Raw genomic sequence first — 17076 nt, 5'->3', positions numbered from 1 at the left:
ATTTTTAATGAATCAGTAAATTCAGGGGGTGTACTGTACAACTGGAGAATTGCTAACATAGTTCCTATTTTTAAGAAAGGGAAAAAAAGTGATCCAAGTAACTATAGGCCTGTTAGTTTGACATCTGTAGTATGCAAGGTTTTGGAAAAAAATTTGAAGGAGAAAGTAGTTAAGGACATTGAGGTCAATGGTAACTGGGACAAAATATAACATTGTTTTACAAAAGGTAGATCGTGCCAAACCAACCTCATCTCCTTCTTTGAGAAGGTAACAGATTTTTTAGACAAAGGAAACACAGTGGATCTAATTTACCTCGATTTCAGTAAGGCATCTGATATGGTTCCACATGGGAAATTATTGTTAAATTGGAAAAGATGGGGGATCAATATGAAAATTGAAAGGCGGATAAGGAACTGGTTAAACGAGAGACTACAACGGGTCATACTGAAAGGTGAACTGTCAGGCTGGAAGAAGGTTACTAGTGGAGTTCCTCAGGGATCAGTTTTGGGACCAATCGTATTTAATCTTTTTATTACTGATCTTGGCACAAAAAGTGGGAATGTGCTAATAAAGTTTGTGGATGACACAAAGCTGGGAGGTATTGCTAACATAGAGAAGGACCGAGATATCATACAGGAAGGTCTGGATGACCTTGTAAACTGGAGTAATAGTAATAGGATGAAATTTAATAGTGAAAAGTGCAAGGTCATACATTTAGGGATTAATAACAAGAATTTTGGTTATAAATTGGGGACACATCAGTTGGAAGTAAGAGGAGGAGAAGGACCTTGGAGTATTGGTTGATCACAGGATGACTATGAGCTGCCAATGTGATATGGCTGTTAAAAAAACTAATTGGTTTTAGGATGCCTCAGGCGAGGTATTTCCAGTAAAGATAAAGAGGTGTTAGTACCGTTATACAAGGCACTGGTGAGACCACATCTGGAATATTGTGTGCAGTTCTGGTCTCCCATGTGTAAGAAGAATGAATTCAAACTGGAACAGGTACAGAGAAGGGCCACTAGGATGATCTGAGGAATGGAAAACCTGTGTTATGAAAGGAGACTCAAAGAGCTTGGCTTGTTTAGCCTAATCAAAAGAAGGCTGAGAGGAATTATTTAAGCTTAGTACCATTGTGGACACAAGAACAAATGGATATAAACTGGACACTAGGAAGTTTAGACTTGAAATTAGATGAAGGTTTCTAACCATTAGAGGAGTGAAGTTCTGGGACAGTCTTCCGAAAGGAGTAGTGAGGGCTAAAGACATATCTGGCTTCAAGACTAAACTTGATAAATTTATGGAGGGAATGGTATGTTGGGATAGCCTAATTTTGGCAATTAATTGATCTTTGATTATTAGCAGGTAAATATGCCCAGTGGTCTACGATGGGATGTTAGATGGGGTGGGATCTGAGTTACTACAGAGAATTCTTTCCTGGGTGCTGGCTGGTGAGTCTTGCCCACATGCTCAGGGTTTAGCTGATTGCCATATTTGGGGTCAGGAAGGAATTTCCTCCAGGGCAGATTGGCAGAGGCCCTGGAGATTTTTCGCCTTCCTCTGCACCATGGGGCACGGATCACTTGCTGGAGGATTCTCTGCACCTTGATGTCTTTAAACCACGATTTGAGGACTTCAATAACTCAGACATATGTCAGGGGGTTGTTACAGGAATGGGTGGGGGATTCTGTGGCCCACGTTGTGCAGGAGCTCAGACTGGATGATCATAGTGGTCCCTTCTGGCCTTCAAGTCTATGAGTCTGCTTTTCTAAAGTCCAGGGTCCATATTTTGCTACTCTTCTTTCTTCCTTTTGTCAGGATCCTGAACTCAACCATCTCATGGTCACTGCTGCCTAGGCTGCAATCCACTTCTACTTCCCCTATCAATTCTTCCCTGTTTGTAAACAGCAGGTCAAGAGGAGCACAGCCCCTACTTGGTTCCTCCAGCACTTGTACCAGGAAGTTGTCCCCAACACTCTCCAAAAACGTCCTGGATTGTCTGTGCACTGCTGTATTGCTCTCCCAGCAGATGTCAGGGTGATTGAAGTCCTCCACAGACCTTCCTCTTCGGTTGTGAGCTAAAGGCAGATAAGGAGTATCACTTCAAGGTGCATAATGAGGAAAATGAACACCAGTTGTCACTGAGTCCTCGTTCTTGGAAACTAAAGGTTATGGTACTGTAAAAAGTAGCTCTCAGACTTCATAATCATAGGAATCAAATGCAAATAATTGAATCACTCTTTAGCCTGCTGTGCAGTTTTGTATGTTGGATGCTGTATTTTAGTGGCGCTTTGTGAAATTTATAAGAACTATTTAAGTAATTTGGGATAGATTAAGTGTAAAATTACACAAAACTTATTTTCTATTGTTTCCATAATTTTTATTAAAATTTCTTCAGTTATTGATGTAATTAAAATAATTCACTAAGAACTCTTGTTTTTTGAAGAAGATAAGCATGTTATGTATATCAGATTGATATGATGGAACTCTGTTTTGGAAAAGTAAAAACTATTTAATACAAACTGAGTAATGATTATACCTTTCAGTACTGCAAAAATTAAAATACCTCAGTGTCAAGCTTAACCATTTACTTACCAAGCAATTTGTTCACTTGCTTGCAAGTTTAAAAATGCAGGATTCTTTTCCATTGCGAGACTTGATGAAATAACTATATGTATGATATCATTGCTTATAGCAGAGTGGCTTGATTTAAGTCACTGATTTTAATCATGGCAAGCAGGAAACCTTAATTTAAATCCTCAATTAGTCATATTTTACATTTTTGTCCTTTATTTTCTTACAGAGATGTTGATTTTCATTTAACCAAAATATTTTGATTTGCAGCTAAATATAGCCTTTATACTAAATTTGGTGCTTTTTGCTAGCCAGGAGGATACAGTACATAGATTTAATGGAGCTGTTACATAGATTCTTAATTTTTACTTGTTAGAAAATGGTGACTGATGCACTTTGACGATTGTTTATTGCTTTGTCTCTCACTGTATTTGGATAGAAATGCAAATTTAATTAACATGTACAAAATAGAATTTTAACTTTACTAAATAAAACTACTTTAAATGTGCTGATACATCAGAAATTTAACAAAACATGGTTTGTATTTAAAGCTAAGGAAGTCTTAATTGTAGTTAGTGAATTGAACTGATCGTGTCTGGTCACCATATCCTCCTACCAGATTTTAGAACTAGTAGATCTCATCTGCTAAATCCAGGGGTGAGAGTTCAATCCTTCAGGGGACCATTTAGGAATCTGGGGTGAAAATCTGTCAGATTGGTCCTGCTTTGAGCAGGGGGTTGGACTAGATGACCTCCTGAGGTCCCTTCCAACCCTGATAATCTATGATTCTATGAGAACCAGAGCCTGTGATCTGGAAACTTCAGTTAGTTGGCCAAAGAAAGCATTGTCTACCTCATCCTTCTGATCTGGTGGCCTATAGCACATGTGCACCATGGCATTACCCTTGTTGCTCTCAGCTGTTAACTTAATCCAAAGATTCTCAACAAGCTTTTCTCCAGTTTCATACTGGAGCTCTGAGCAATCATACTGTTCTCTTACATACAGTGCAACTCTTCAACCTTTCCTCCCATATCTGTCCTTCCTGAAGTTTATAACCATCCATGACAGCGCTCCAGTCATGTGAGCTGCCCCACCAAGTTTTTGTTATTCCACTCACATCATAGTTCCTTGATTGTGCCAGGACTTCCAATTCTTCCCGCTTGTTTCCCAGGCTTCTTGTGTTCGTGTACATGCACCTAAGATAACTAGCCAATTGCCCTACTTTCTCAGTATGAATCAGGAGGCTTCCCGTCTTGTACTCACCTCCTTGTGTTTCCTCCCTGTATCCCACTTACCTCTGGGTTTAGATCCCCATCCCCTGGTGAACCTAGTCTTATCAGATATCAGCGGTAATATTTATAAGCATACCCACCCTAGATATGCAATTAAACATGTAAAAACAGGTAAAATGGAGCAGAGAGAAGTTTACTGCTTTGACTGCACAAAAGACATGGTACAGGAAAAAGCAGCAGTTTTGACAACAGAAGAGCATGCTAAGCATGGAATGCAGAGCTTTGGAGAGTTTTCTGGACTCAAACGAGGTGGTGGTACTTAAAGCTTCTGTTGCAAACAGCAATGTAAGGGATCAATAGCAGTAGTTCCAAGGAGCCCAAGCCACAGCAGCTCCCTCATGGCCTTAGTGTAGAGCTCTCAAGCTCTGCTACACCACACACACTTCTTCTCAGATGTGTTATTCCTCCTCCTGACCCCTCGAGCATCAAAGTTAGCTCATCATTCCCTATGCTTCTGCATGACACTCTTGGATCAGGCAAATATGCATGGAGTCTGTAAATCAAACCACTTTTGACGTTTAAGAACAAATACTAAGAAACTTTTAAAACTGGAGTGGTTCTTTTGCAGAAATCAGCGAGAAAAACCTCTACCTTGACAAGATATGTGCAGTTTTCAGGCACATTGGTTAAATTTCCATGGAGGTTACTGTGGTTAGAGACCTTATAATGATTGTGTAAGGATTATAATCTGCATTATATGGCTATAACTATGTTGAGTTAACACTGCTTCAGGAAGTCAGGTTCAGCATATTTAATTTCTTAGCCTTAATACTGCATTACTGGATGTTTGACATTTAATTTTGTTTTTTTTCTCCTCTCTCACGGATCCATTTAAATTAAATTGCTCAGGTGCTGGTCACTCTTTGCAGCCTGACATTCAGAACCGAACTTGCAATTTAAATTCTTCAGCCCTGAACTAAACAACACCTCCACAGCATCTAAATATAAATATATCTTCAAAACTGTTTAGTAAAGATTCCATGTAAGTAATTCGCCATATGCAAGATTCTGAAGGGCAGAATTAAAGATTAAAACACTGAAAGAAAAACAGCGCTGCTGTGTATATATGCAAAAATAAGTCTTTAAAAATCTATCCTTTTCCATTACCATTTATGGTCTTCAGCAGTTAAGATTCTTGCCAAGTTTGAAGCTTCTGCTGTTTTACTTGAGAGCACAAAAGACGGGCCACCACAAATCCTAACTCCATCTACCCTTAACTGCTCTATCCATTTCCATCTAATAAGTGTTCTGGTATTACACTGTTCCCTCAAATTTATTTTTCACAAGGTAAGGTAGACTAAATCAATTTAGTTGTATTGACATAGCCAGTAGGACAGTGAAGTTTAAGTTATCTACACTATCAGTGGAATCAATTGTTATCATGCTACTTTACAGCATCAGTTACAGAAAGTTAACCATTAGAGGAGTCCACAGGTATTGGTTCCAGGTTACTGCAATAATGGTTTGAGGACCAGAGCCATTTCTCATAAATTTATGACTCACGAATGCAGTAAGTTTAATACACACTCACAACCCAAGTGAACTACCAAAGGCTGGTAATATGCAGCCCAAAGGAGATCTCATTCTTTAGAATAGCTTCCAAGAGGAAAGGTAAACATTTATCATACAAGTTATTCAGTTTATGATTTATTTTGTACATCTGTTTTATGAATTCAGCCCATCAGAACAATACCGCTTGTGAAAGTTACCCAGAAGCAAGTTCACACATTTGCGCAGCCAATATGTTAAATTAAATTTGAGTGTTCATAACTGTTCAGTAGAAGATAAAGTAACATCACAGCCTCTCCTGAAGTCCACAATGAGCATTTCAAATTCACATCAGACTAGGGTCTTCGAGAGGAAGAATGGATCCAATACACCCAGTCCAGCCCGTAAACACTTCCTACAATAAAAACAAACAGTTAATAAGCAACGCTTCCTGCAAAATGTCATGGCAGCCAGTGCAAAGGACTGCAAGATCTGAAAGTTCAGAGATCCATGCACAAGGAGTTTCTAGTGACACAAGGACAAGTAAGGGAAACGAGAAGTAAAGCTATGTCACTAGTTTAAAAGTCTGTTTAATGACGACATAGAACCAGATAGGTGCCCTGTTTGCTTTGATATTGTAGAATCCTAGAAAGGGCTGGAAGGGACCTCAAAAACTCACCAACTCCTGCCCCACGCCGAGGCAAGAACAAGTAAACCTAGACGATCCCTGAAAGACTGAACCTGTTCTTGAAAATCACCATTGTAGGGATTCCACAAGTTCCCTTGGAAGCCTATTCCAGAGCTTAACTACCCTTATAAATAGAAAGATTTCCCCTAATATCTAACCTAAGTTTCCCTTACTGCAGATTAAACCCATTACTTCTTGCCCTACCTTCAGCTGCCTGAACAAATGATCACAGTCCTCTCTATAACAGCCCTTAACATATTTGAAAATAAGTTACCAAGGCCGCCTTAAGACTTCTTTCCTCAAGACTAAACATGCCCAGTTTTCTAAAACTTATCCCCATAAGTCTGCTTTTCAAACCTTTTATTACATCTGGACTCTTTCCAGTTTGTCCACATCTTTCCTAAAGTGTGTCACCCAGAACTGGACACAGCAGGCCAGCTGAGGCCTCACCAGCGCTGAGCAGAGCAGGACAACTATCTCCTTTGTCTTACATACAACACTGCTGTTACTACACTCTAGAATCATAGTAGCCTTTCACAATTGCATCACATTGTTGACTCATTTGATTTGTGAGCCCAGATTCTTTTCAGCAGTACCACAGTTATTCCCAATTTCGTGCATTTGATTTTTCATTCCTTAATAACTCTGCACTTATCTTTATTGAATTTCATCTTGCTGATTTCAGACCAATACTCCAATTTTTCAAGGTTCTTCTGAATTCTAATCCTATCCTCCAAAATACAAGCAACCCCTCCAAGCTTGGTGTCACTTGCAGATGTTATAACCATACTCTGCACTCCATTATCCAACTCATTAATTAAAATATTGACTAGTACCGGACCCAGGACTGACCACTGTGGGACCACACTACGTATGTCCGCCTGTTTGATAGCAAATCACTGATCGCTATTCTTTGAGCATGATCTTTCAACCAGTTGTGCACCCATCTTATTGTAACCTCATCTAGACCACACTTCCCCAGCTTGCTTGCTTGCTTATGAGAATGTCATGCAGGACTGTGTCAAAAGCTTTACTAAAATCAAGACATATCCCACTTCCCTCATCTAACAGGCTAGTCCTCCAAAGAAGGAAATATGGGTGTTTGGCATGATTTATTCCTGACAAATCCATGTTGGCTATTCCCTATAACGCTATCATCTAGGTGCTTACAAATTGATTGTTCCCCCTTTTAGAACAGTCAGACTAACGTTAATAAGTGGAAAGATATTGGAACAAATTATTAAACAAAGAGGCTCTTAGGAATTATAGAAGATGGGCAAACATAGTTCCTTTCTCCAGTCCTCTGGAACCTCACCCATCCACATGAGTTCTCAAAGATAATTGCCAACAGTTCTGAGATTGCTTCAAACTAATTCCCTACGTACCCTAGGATGAATTTCATCAGGCCCTGCTGACCTGAATACATCTAACTTATCTAAATATTATTTAACCTCTCTTTCTCTATTTGGTTTGTGTTCTTTCCTCTTATTGTTGAGTATCTGGTCACTATTAACCTTTTTAGTGAAGGCTGAAACAAAACAGGCATTACACACCTCAGCCTTCTTGATGTCACCAGTTATTAGCTTCTCATTCCCTGCTAAGTAGAGGGCCTATACTTTCCTTCATCATTCTCTTGCTCTTAATGTATTTAAATTACCTTTTCTTAATGCCTTTTATGTCCCTTGCTAGGTCTAACTTATTTTGCCCGTACATGCTTGTGCTATTCTTTTATACTACTACTTAGCAATTTGTCAGTGTTTCCACCTTTTGTAGGATTCCTTTTTGATTTTCAGGTCATTAAGGCACTCCTGATGGAGTCATATTGGCCTCTTACTATTCTTATCTTTCCTTCGCATCGCTGTGGTTTTGAGTTGTGCAATTAATAGCATGTCCTAGAGACTGCCAGCTCTCCTGAACTCCTTTATCCTTTACATTTGCTCCCCATAGGATCTTACCTACCAGTTCTCTGTGTTTGTTAAAGTCTGGTTTTTTGAAGTCCATTGTCCTTATACTGCTGCTCTTGCTCATTCCTTTCATTAGGATCATAAAATCTGAATTTCATGATCACTGTCACCCAAACTGCCTTCCACTTTCAGATTCACAACCAAGTTCTCCTTGTTCTAACAACTGTAGATGACCTCTGTTTCTAAATGCAATAAGTATAATACGAGTTGAATATGACCCATGTGAATGCCATTATTTAACATGTTCCTGAAACTATAATTCACATTCACCCATTTCCACGTATTTACTGCCCAACACCCCTTTTTTTAAGTGAAGTAAAGGCTTATTACATAATTTAGATTCTGCAGCCCAGCTTTAGAGCATTTCCATTAACTGGCTTAACAATTAGCATGGCAAGTGACTGTGAACGTTAATGCACTAAATTTCCTAGAGCAATTTATCAACCTTCATAAATGAATTAATCCCACATTAACACTCTAGCCCCCATTATGGAGTGGTGTCTTTTTTCCACAAAGCTGCAAATGGAACTTGCACTTTTGTTAAATGTTTTGACATAGGGGAATACACAAAAATGAACCACACTCTCTTACAAATACCTCTGAAAAAGAATAATATTTTCCTTTTAAAGAAAAAAGGAATTTTTTTCTAGTTTCTAATGATGTGTTCTGTGTTTTCAGACTCAAATCCCTTCACAATCAATAGTGTTTAATAAAAGGAGATTCTCTCAAGAGGCCATAGGATCAAGCACCATAAATACACATTGAAATAAATACCATGATGCAGAACTCCCCTAGACCACTATTTCTCAACCTTTTCAGTTTGGTGATTGCTTATTCCAAGATAAATGTTCACAACACCTTTACTATTAAAAAAAAGAGTAAATATTGTAACAACATCAAACCTACACAATTTGCATGTATTCCAAAAGACTGACAAATGCTTTCTATAACAGCATGTGCAGGGAGAGAGATTTCCTTTGTTTTAGATTACGAGAACATTTTCAATGTCTCACCACCCCCTTGATTGCCTTTGGTGATCCATCAGTTGAGAAACACTGCTTTAGATTTACGGCATGTCAGTCAATGACCAAGAATAGTCAATATGCTGTAAAAGCTTAAATGAAGCATATTTCTTTTCCATCTCTTAGTATGTTATATGAAATAAAGAGCTTTTAACTGGAAAAAAAAGCATCCATATTGTCCCTGTCCAGGAAGCTGGATACACCTTTAAGGTCTTCTAGCCAAGACTAGAGGCAAATGGGTCCATTAAAAGAATCCCTACAACAACACAGAGGGTAGCCGTGTTAGTCTGGATCTGTAAAAGCAGCATCTGACGAAGTGGGTATTCACCCACAAAAGCTCACGCTCCAATATGTCTGTTAGTCTATAAGGTGCCACAGGACTCTGCTGCTTTTACAACAACACAAGTTGTACTTTGAGAGAGATTATTTTAATCCCATGAACTGATACAATAGGAATGTACTTACCAACACATTCTTCTTACTAGGTATGCGTATTGCTAAATCTCAGTTTCTAACCAGATCCTGAATCCTAGCTTTGATATCCACAAATAGATGTAGTGCCCTCTAACTTGTTGCAATATGGAACAGTCCCATTTTTTTTCAAAAGGCAGTTGGCTAATACTGTCCTGAATTACTTTCAATTCTATAAATAAATTAATTTGTTTCTTTTTCTCTCCTAAATTCTAAAACTCTCAAGCTGCCCCATTCAGTACCGTAGGAACTGAAAGAAATGGAGAGGGTGAGGAAGTGAAATACACATCAGCTCAGAACATGCAATGCACATATTTCTCAGAATAGCACGTTACAAAAAGATTTGTGATTACTACGAGCTCCTCTGTAGAAGCTGTATAGCACTTTGAAGCTATAAAGTGTTAATTAATCCTGCCAACTCCCTTGTGATATATGTATTCTTATTTTACAGCTGGGAACACTTATGCTGATAAAAATCCACTATACCACACTGGCTCACTCTGAAAAATAATGCAACTTAAAATAATGTAATCTAAAATGAAACTGGCTAGTTTCTACTAAGGTACACTGATAGCATATCTGAGCTGGGCAAGTTCTTATCAAGATTATTGTCATGATGCCATTTCTTACTTTCAGTAATAGGAAGACAATTACATCATAAAGTGCAACAGTTCTCTTTGGGGACCAGCTTTTGGACAGAATATTTAGTTTCCAGTTGTGGGATTCTATATTGGAGGTCACATCACATGGCAAGTAACCACAAAATGTATGCATGTTATTTCTGATAAGTACAGGACAAAAAACTTACCATTAGAGGGAAGAGCAGCAGTTTAATCATCTTTCTTAAACTTGCCATTAATGTAGGGAACATAGTCAAGGATCAGTCTCCAGTCCGTCACCCACACCAATCCCACAGCGCCTACGGTGCCCCATGTGGTCAATGTGGGGGTCCTGTAGAACACAGACACAACCACACCTCTTCTACATATCGAAATGTTTGTCAGCTACTTTAGCAATAAGCACCTGCCAAGGCTGTTTACTCAAGGAATCTTAGCTGCTACCTTGAAGAGAAAGTCACATAGTTAGACCCAAGTCTACCTGCATCTTGGCAGGGGTAAACTAGATAACCCTTGTGGTCCCTTCTAACCCTACAATTCTCCCTCAGGGTTACACTTAACATGGTGCTAGAAAATTAGAAATAGTACTCTTATCTGTGTATCATTTCTGCTTTTTTCACCCCACTATTTACAGTCCACTCAGCTTGGTTTACTTCTGCTGGCCCATGCTTATCTGTATGCAGCATTGTTGTAGCCATGTCAGTCCCAGAATGTTAGACAGACAAGGTTGTCTCTCTCACCAACAGAAGTTGGTCCAATAAAAGATATTACCTCACCCACCTTGTCATGCTTATTTGTAGTCAGTTTCTGGTTCTCATGCACTAGCCCATCACTGCAGGGTTTGGGTTGACAACACTGTACAGGAATATCAAAATCCCTGCATCTCACTAGAGATGATCAAGCCAGAAAACAGCCTGGGCCAAATTATATTTCAACGTGGTTAGATTCTAAGGCTAGATGATACTACCGTCATCATCTAGTCTAACCTCCTGCATAACACAGAACTTCCTCAAAATAATTTCTGTTTGAAATGTGTTGTACCTTAGGTTGAGAGAAAGCTAGAGTTAGGAAACTATGTTTTTAGCCTATTTAACGCACAGTTTGGCTCACTTAATGTTAGCTGGGTAGCATATTTAGAACTGGAACCAGGACTTATATTAGCTGAACTAAAGGAAGTAGAGTTGTTTCATCACAGGACACAAAATTGCCTGTAATTTTCCCCTCACTTCAAATTAGCAGCTCTGACCACATTCTAGAACAGGGGTGAGCCAGATCTGGCCCGTCTAACATATTTGTCCAGCCCGCCAGCTCTTTGGTCACTCTCTCACAACCTCTGGGCCACTAAAAGTCCAACGGCGCAGAAGGCGCTCAGGCAGGCTGCCTGCCTGCCATGGCCTCACACTGCTCCAGGAAGTGGCCAGCTGCTGCTGGCCTGTCTCTGCATGCTCCACATGGTGGGGAGGAAGGCATCTCAGCACGCTGCCCCTACCCCCCACACTGGAAACCAATGGGAACTGCAGGGATGGTGCTTGCGGGTGCAGGCAGCGCATGGAGACCCACTGCCCCTCCTGCCAAGAGGCAAAGAGACATGCCAGCAGCAGCCGGGAGCTGTCTGTGGTAAGCGCCTCCCGGCCAGAGTCTGCACCTCACACCCCAATCTCATGCCCCAGCCCAGAGCCCCATCCTGCACCAAACTCCCTCCCAGAGCCCATACCCCTCCATTAGTATGGTAGAAATGTGCAGACCGTGACAACTTACCAAAATTTGTGGAGTGGACCCCCTGTGAAAATTATTGCCCACCCCTGTTCTAGAAGCTAAATTAAGAAACAGCATCAGGTATGTCAAGTACTTTAAATGAGCAGGCTACACAATCTGCCAATAAATCTTTGCCAACAGACACCAAGGTGGCAGAGTTTTAGAGTAATTACTCTATCCCAGTTATAAGCGCTTCCTGTCTTCTGTGGGAAACGCAGCATCCCAGGTACTTTTTTTTAAAAGCATATCAAATTTAGATTTTTTTTTCTCTCTACCTCTCCCAAGGTCACTGCCCAATAACCAGACTGGGTCTAACCACTTCTTGTCTTTCCTCCTTCACACGTTTTACCTTCACTTTCTGGCCTGAGAAGTGAACTGAAGAGAGGGAGGCGAGCGTGGGCTGGTCACAGCTGGACCCTCGCTCTGCCCCATCCCCCGCTAGTGGCCCAAAGCAAACTGGACCCCAGCCCCCATCACCCCACAGCCACAAGGGGGGGCCCTCCAGGGGATGGAGAGGGACCTGTGGGGGGGGGCTGGGGAGAGACCCCCCCAGCATTCCACTCCAGCTCCATAAACCCACAGCTGCGAGAAGAGAGGGGGGGCGGGTTCCAGGGGATGGAGAGGGACCTGTGGGGTGTGGGGGGTTGGGAGAGACCCCATGATGGGAATGAGCCCCCCAGCATTTCACTCCAGCCCCATCTCCACACAGCCATGAGAAGCGGGGGGGGCCCCTCCAGGGGATGGAGAGAGATGTGGGGGGGGGGCTGGGGAGACCCCCCCAGCCATATAAACCCACAGCTGCAAGAAGGGGAGCCCTCCAGGGGGTGGAGACAGACCTGTGGGGGGGGTTGTGGAGAGACCCCCCCAGCATTCCACTCCAGTCCCATCTCCCCACAGCTACAAGAAGTGGGGGGCCCTCCAAGGGATGGAGACGGACCTGTGGGGTAGGGGGCTGGGAAGAGACCCCCCCCAGCAATCCACTCCAGCCCCATCACCCCACAACTGCGAGAAGGGGGGGCCTCCAAGGGATGGAGAGGGACCTGTGAGGTAGGGGGCTGGGAAGAGACCCCCCCCCCAGCATTCCGCTCCAGCCCCGTCACCCCACAACTGCTAGAAGGGGGGCCCTCCACGGGATGGAGGGAGACCTGCGGGGGGGGGCTAAGGAGAGACGCCATGATGGGAATGAGCCCCCCAGCATTCCACTCCAGCCCCGTCACCCCACAGCCAAGAGAAGGGGGGGCCTCCAGGGGATGGAGCGGCACCTGCGGGGGGGCTGGGGAGGGACCCCGCGATGGGAATGAGCCCCCCCCCGGCAACGGCGGCGTGGCGGCTCCTGACCCCTCCCGGGAGGCCCAAGGGAAGTGACAGGGGCCCGGCCCCGGGGGGAGCGGGGGTCCCCCGGGCGCCTCACCAGGTCCGCAGCAGCTGGGCGTAGCGGGGCCCCACGAGCCTGTTCAGCATCCTGCTCCCGGCCAGCCTCGGCCGCCGGCCTCAAAGTCACCCCGGCTGCGCATGCGCCCGCGACACCGCCCCAGGCAGGACCAGCCCGGCCTGCCCTAGCGGCTGCCTGAACGCAGCAGACCGCGGCTACCCGTGAGGGCCCTGCGCCGTAGAGCCGTAAAGGACCCCGCCCGCCCTTGCGCTCACCCCGGGCTGGGCTGGGCAGGGCTGCCCTTGACACCGCCTGATCAGAAATACTCATCTAAATAATCAATTCTGATGGCAAATTCCAGTTACTCGCGAGCTCCCATTTATCCTCCCATCCCCCCTTAGCCAAACAACGGCCACGTCTCCCCGACCCCCCCCTTTAACATCTACATCTCCGCCCCCCCCCAGTCACCAGCCAGTGCCAGAAGCTCCCGCCTGCTCCCACTCCCTGCCCCGTGGGGCAGAAAAATCAACCCGAGCATCTGCAGGAAGCAGCTGGGGGGGTCCCCTTCCCCTTCCCCTTCCCCCTCAGGAGCCCTCTCCCTCATGTGAGCAGGGGGGTCACGCTGGCTGGCTGCCTGCCTGCCCCCCCCATGCCATTCAGCACCTGGCCTGGAAGGGGGCCAAAGCAAGTGAAAAGACCCTGGAGCTGCCCCCCACCAGCCTGGAAGGAGAGGAGGGGATGCCACAGCAGCCCCCCCGGCCTGGGAGAGCAGGAGGTGAAGAATCCTAGTGTTAGGCCTGAATAAAGATATAGCAGACAAAACCAGGTATGCCAACCTGACCAAAGTCAGGCTAACAGAGGTTTGTGGGTAATCCCTGAGTGGAAAAGAACTGAGAAGCAGCATGTCTCACGAAGCGCTGGGAAAAAATGAGATAAGGAAGGGGCTGCATTCCTGGTATAGTACCAAGTGTGCTGTGTTAGTGTTGCAGGCACAGAGGGTGCCGGAGGCAAGCAACAGTGGTTCGTTGCCCAGAGTGCGTAGCGCCAATAAACACACCAGGGTGGAGAAGCAAGCAAAGTTTATTTGAGATCTCAAAGCGGTGCTGGGAGACTTAGCATGCCTCAGATCCAGCCCCCTACACAAGTGGCTTCCTCCTTTTATATCCCAGTTGCTTTCTGAGAACTATTTCTTGGTGTCTAGCTGATCTCTCACTCCCCCATTCTTTCCCATCCAGCTGCAGTATCTTTTCTCACTCAATCTTTTGTCTTCCCCCTTCTTCCCCCCTCTCCGCTGCTGAGACATGTATACTGTATCTAAAAGCGACCTTGAAACTTGCTTCAATTTAGCTCCAGTGTGTTACAGCAGGGAACTGGCTATTACAATCAGAAAACTAACTGCTGACATTACATTTTTGCAGCTATTAGTACATTAGGTTACACAAAGTGTTTAACATGGAGGAACATTGGTTCATTGAGGCCTACAACAGGAAGGCTTCATTGACACTTGTGGTCTACCACCCTCCTGAGTTACCTAGGGTTATGCCTAGTGACACCAACAACTCCCTCCTTTGAGAATACTGAACAAACTTTTGGCTGAGTGTTCTCACATTTAAAGGATAACATATGATTAAGCTCTAGGGAGCTGGAGTGCTTTACAGCAAGCAAGCAAGAGAAGAGTAACAATACACAACACCACACCAGTGAGCAGGAGGCGAGCAATGCCTCTCCCTTGTCCTCCCCCAGGCTGGGTAACCAGCCCCAGAGGGAATCAGAAATAGTGGGTTCCCTTTCCTGGGCTTTCCACTGTTCAAAAGCCTGTTTGGCTGACAGGATGTGATTGTTAATATCCTGTGCGCTTTCTGGGACATAAGTACAGCATTCATCCTCTATAAGGGCGCACACCCTGCCCTGGGAAGCCACACTTCCACCCAGGAAGTGTCCAAGTATGTCTCCATGATCACAGATCAGATGGTATTCCTGATGCATCTGTAAGGGCAGTGGGCCAAGTCTGGTACTCAAGATCACTCAGAATGGCCATCAGCTGGTCATTCAGGAAATCCCAAATTCCTAAACATACTAGATCCCACTGCAATGCCTTCCCAGCCTCAGTTATATTCAATACCATCTTTTCTTGGTGTAGTACTATAATACACCTGTTATTTAACTATTCTCAGGTACTGTCAAAAGGCATTCCCATTAATAGCATACATTATTAGTCAAATGGTTTCAATATGGGTAAAATTTCTAGTAGCAGAACAAACTCTTTGGGTACTTGTTATTTAAAATCCAATTAGAGAGAGCTATATATGCTGAAGGATTTATCCAAAACACAGGGCGCAGCCTGTAGAATAAACCCCAAAATCCAACTAATACCACATTCCCAAACATGGGTCCCACAAATGTCCTCCCGCCAGTGTATAATTCTTTGTTTCTTCACCAGGGTCAGTTCTTAATGTCCTTTCTAGTCAGGAATTCCTGGACTTTGGCAATTTCAGTGGAGCGAGTGCAGCATCCCATGGGGGAGAGGTTACCAGCACATCACCCTGTAATGGTTTTGATTCTTCTAGAAAAATTCAAAGGCACAGTAGATCTGTCAGTGGATAAGGGAGAGGTTACTAGCACTTCACCTTGTACTTTTTCCCTACTGTCCAGAAGGCACAGTGGAGTTAGAAGGTGAAATCGGCTAATCATCAGTAGGAGAATTCTCCCGATGTGGAGGGGTCTTTTTGCAGTGAGAATCTTGGGTGCAAGCAGTCAGTCTTTGGCACTTCACAGCGGTGTTGGTAGGTAGCGGGACTTAATAAGCGCCTTTCCAGGGTGGAGCTAGAGCAGTCTTTCATTGGTGGACCTTTACATCAATCCCATCTCCTGGTTCCAAGGAGTGGCAGGGCTGCTAGGGTCTTTGGGTAGTGCTTCTTTACTTGTGAGAAAAGAAACTTAACACATTTCATTAGTGCCTGGCAGTGTTTTGCAAATCTCATAGCTACGTGGGCAAATTCAAGCCCTCCTTTTCCTGGTTGTTAGCCAAGTCTTAACTGTGAGCAGTGTCCTTGAATGGAGTCAGTGTCTTATCTATAGCCTGAGCTTGCTATTTTATTTTATTTTTTTCAGTTAATTCATTTTGTTCTTTGTCCTTCTTCCCTTCTTGGCTTCTTTTAACCTGCAAGGGAAACTTTCACTTTTTACTTATACACCTTTTTCCCAACAATGAAGACATAAACATTGTCATTATACAGTACATTAGTCTTATTATTCAATATATGCCAGACATACCCTTTTACTAAAATAACCTTATTACAGAACTTTGGAGCAACAAGCTAGAACAAGCACACCCACTTTGAGGACTTCATTCAATTCAACCTCTAGTCCAATAGCCTTCCACCATCCCCAGCCCTCTGGCTAGAAATCTGAGGTAGCCAGAAAGATCCCATGTACAATATGGGGAGTGGGTTAACTTTTCATGTCTGCTTCCAAAGACTGTTGGTATGCAAATTTTAACAACAATTTCTTTAATTAACAATTTGGCCAATGAAGCTTCTTTTTCTTACTTAAGCAAATGCATTAGACTTTAGTATATCACCTTCTCCTGATTTATCCAAACACCTTGTATTCCAAGTTGAACAAAACAAGTATCTGCATTTAACCCTTCTATTTGATTTTAACTAGACTATCCTATGAAAATATTAAACACAACAATTTTGGCCACGAGACAAACACCACAAGACAGGACATAGAACACAAAACATAATTCCTGTTGTGCCAGTAAATGCATGATACGTTGAATGCTGTTCAGCTGGCATCAGTTTTCTCTGATTATCTGAAAGACAAAAAAA

At 43.4% G+C, this 17076-nt stretch overlaps 1 protein-coding gene across 1 annotated transcript; it reads right to left on the bottom strand.

Moving 5' to 3' along the window:
* Window positions 1-5497: 5497 nt before the first annotated feature.
* On the bottom strand, window positions 5498-13385 carry LOC115638668 (cytochrome b-c1 complex subunit 10). The gene is given in 4 exon segments (XM_030540545.1): window positions 5498-5769; window positions 10308-10450; window positions 13283-13343; window positions 13346-13385. Coding segments are annotated over 3 exon segments (222 nt in total). The 3' UTR covers window positions 5498-5769; window positions 10308-10329.
* Window positions 13386-17076: the final 3691 nt, after the last annotated feature.

The sequence above is a fragment of the Gopherus evgoodei genome, chromosome 22, assembly GCF_007399415.2.
Source record: "Gopherus evgoodei ecotype Sinaloan lineage chromosome 22, rGopEvg1_v1.p, whole genome shotgun sequence".
Lineage (NCBI taxonomy): Eukaryota > Metazoa > Chordata > Testudines > Testudinidae > Gopherus > Gopherus evgoodei.
Note: the sequence above shows the minus strand (reverse complement) of the source record. Positions and strands in the feature narration are given on the sequence as shown.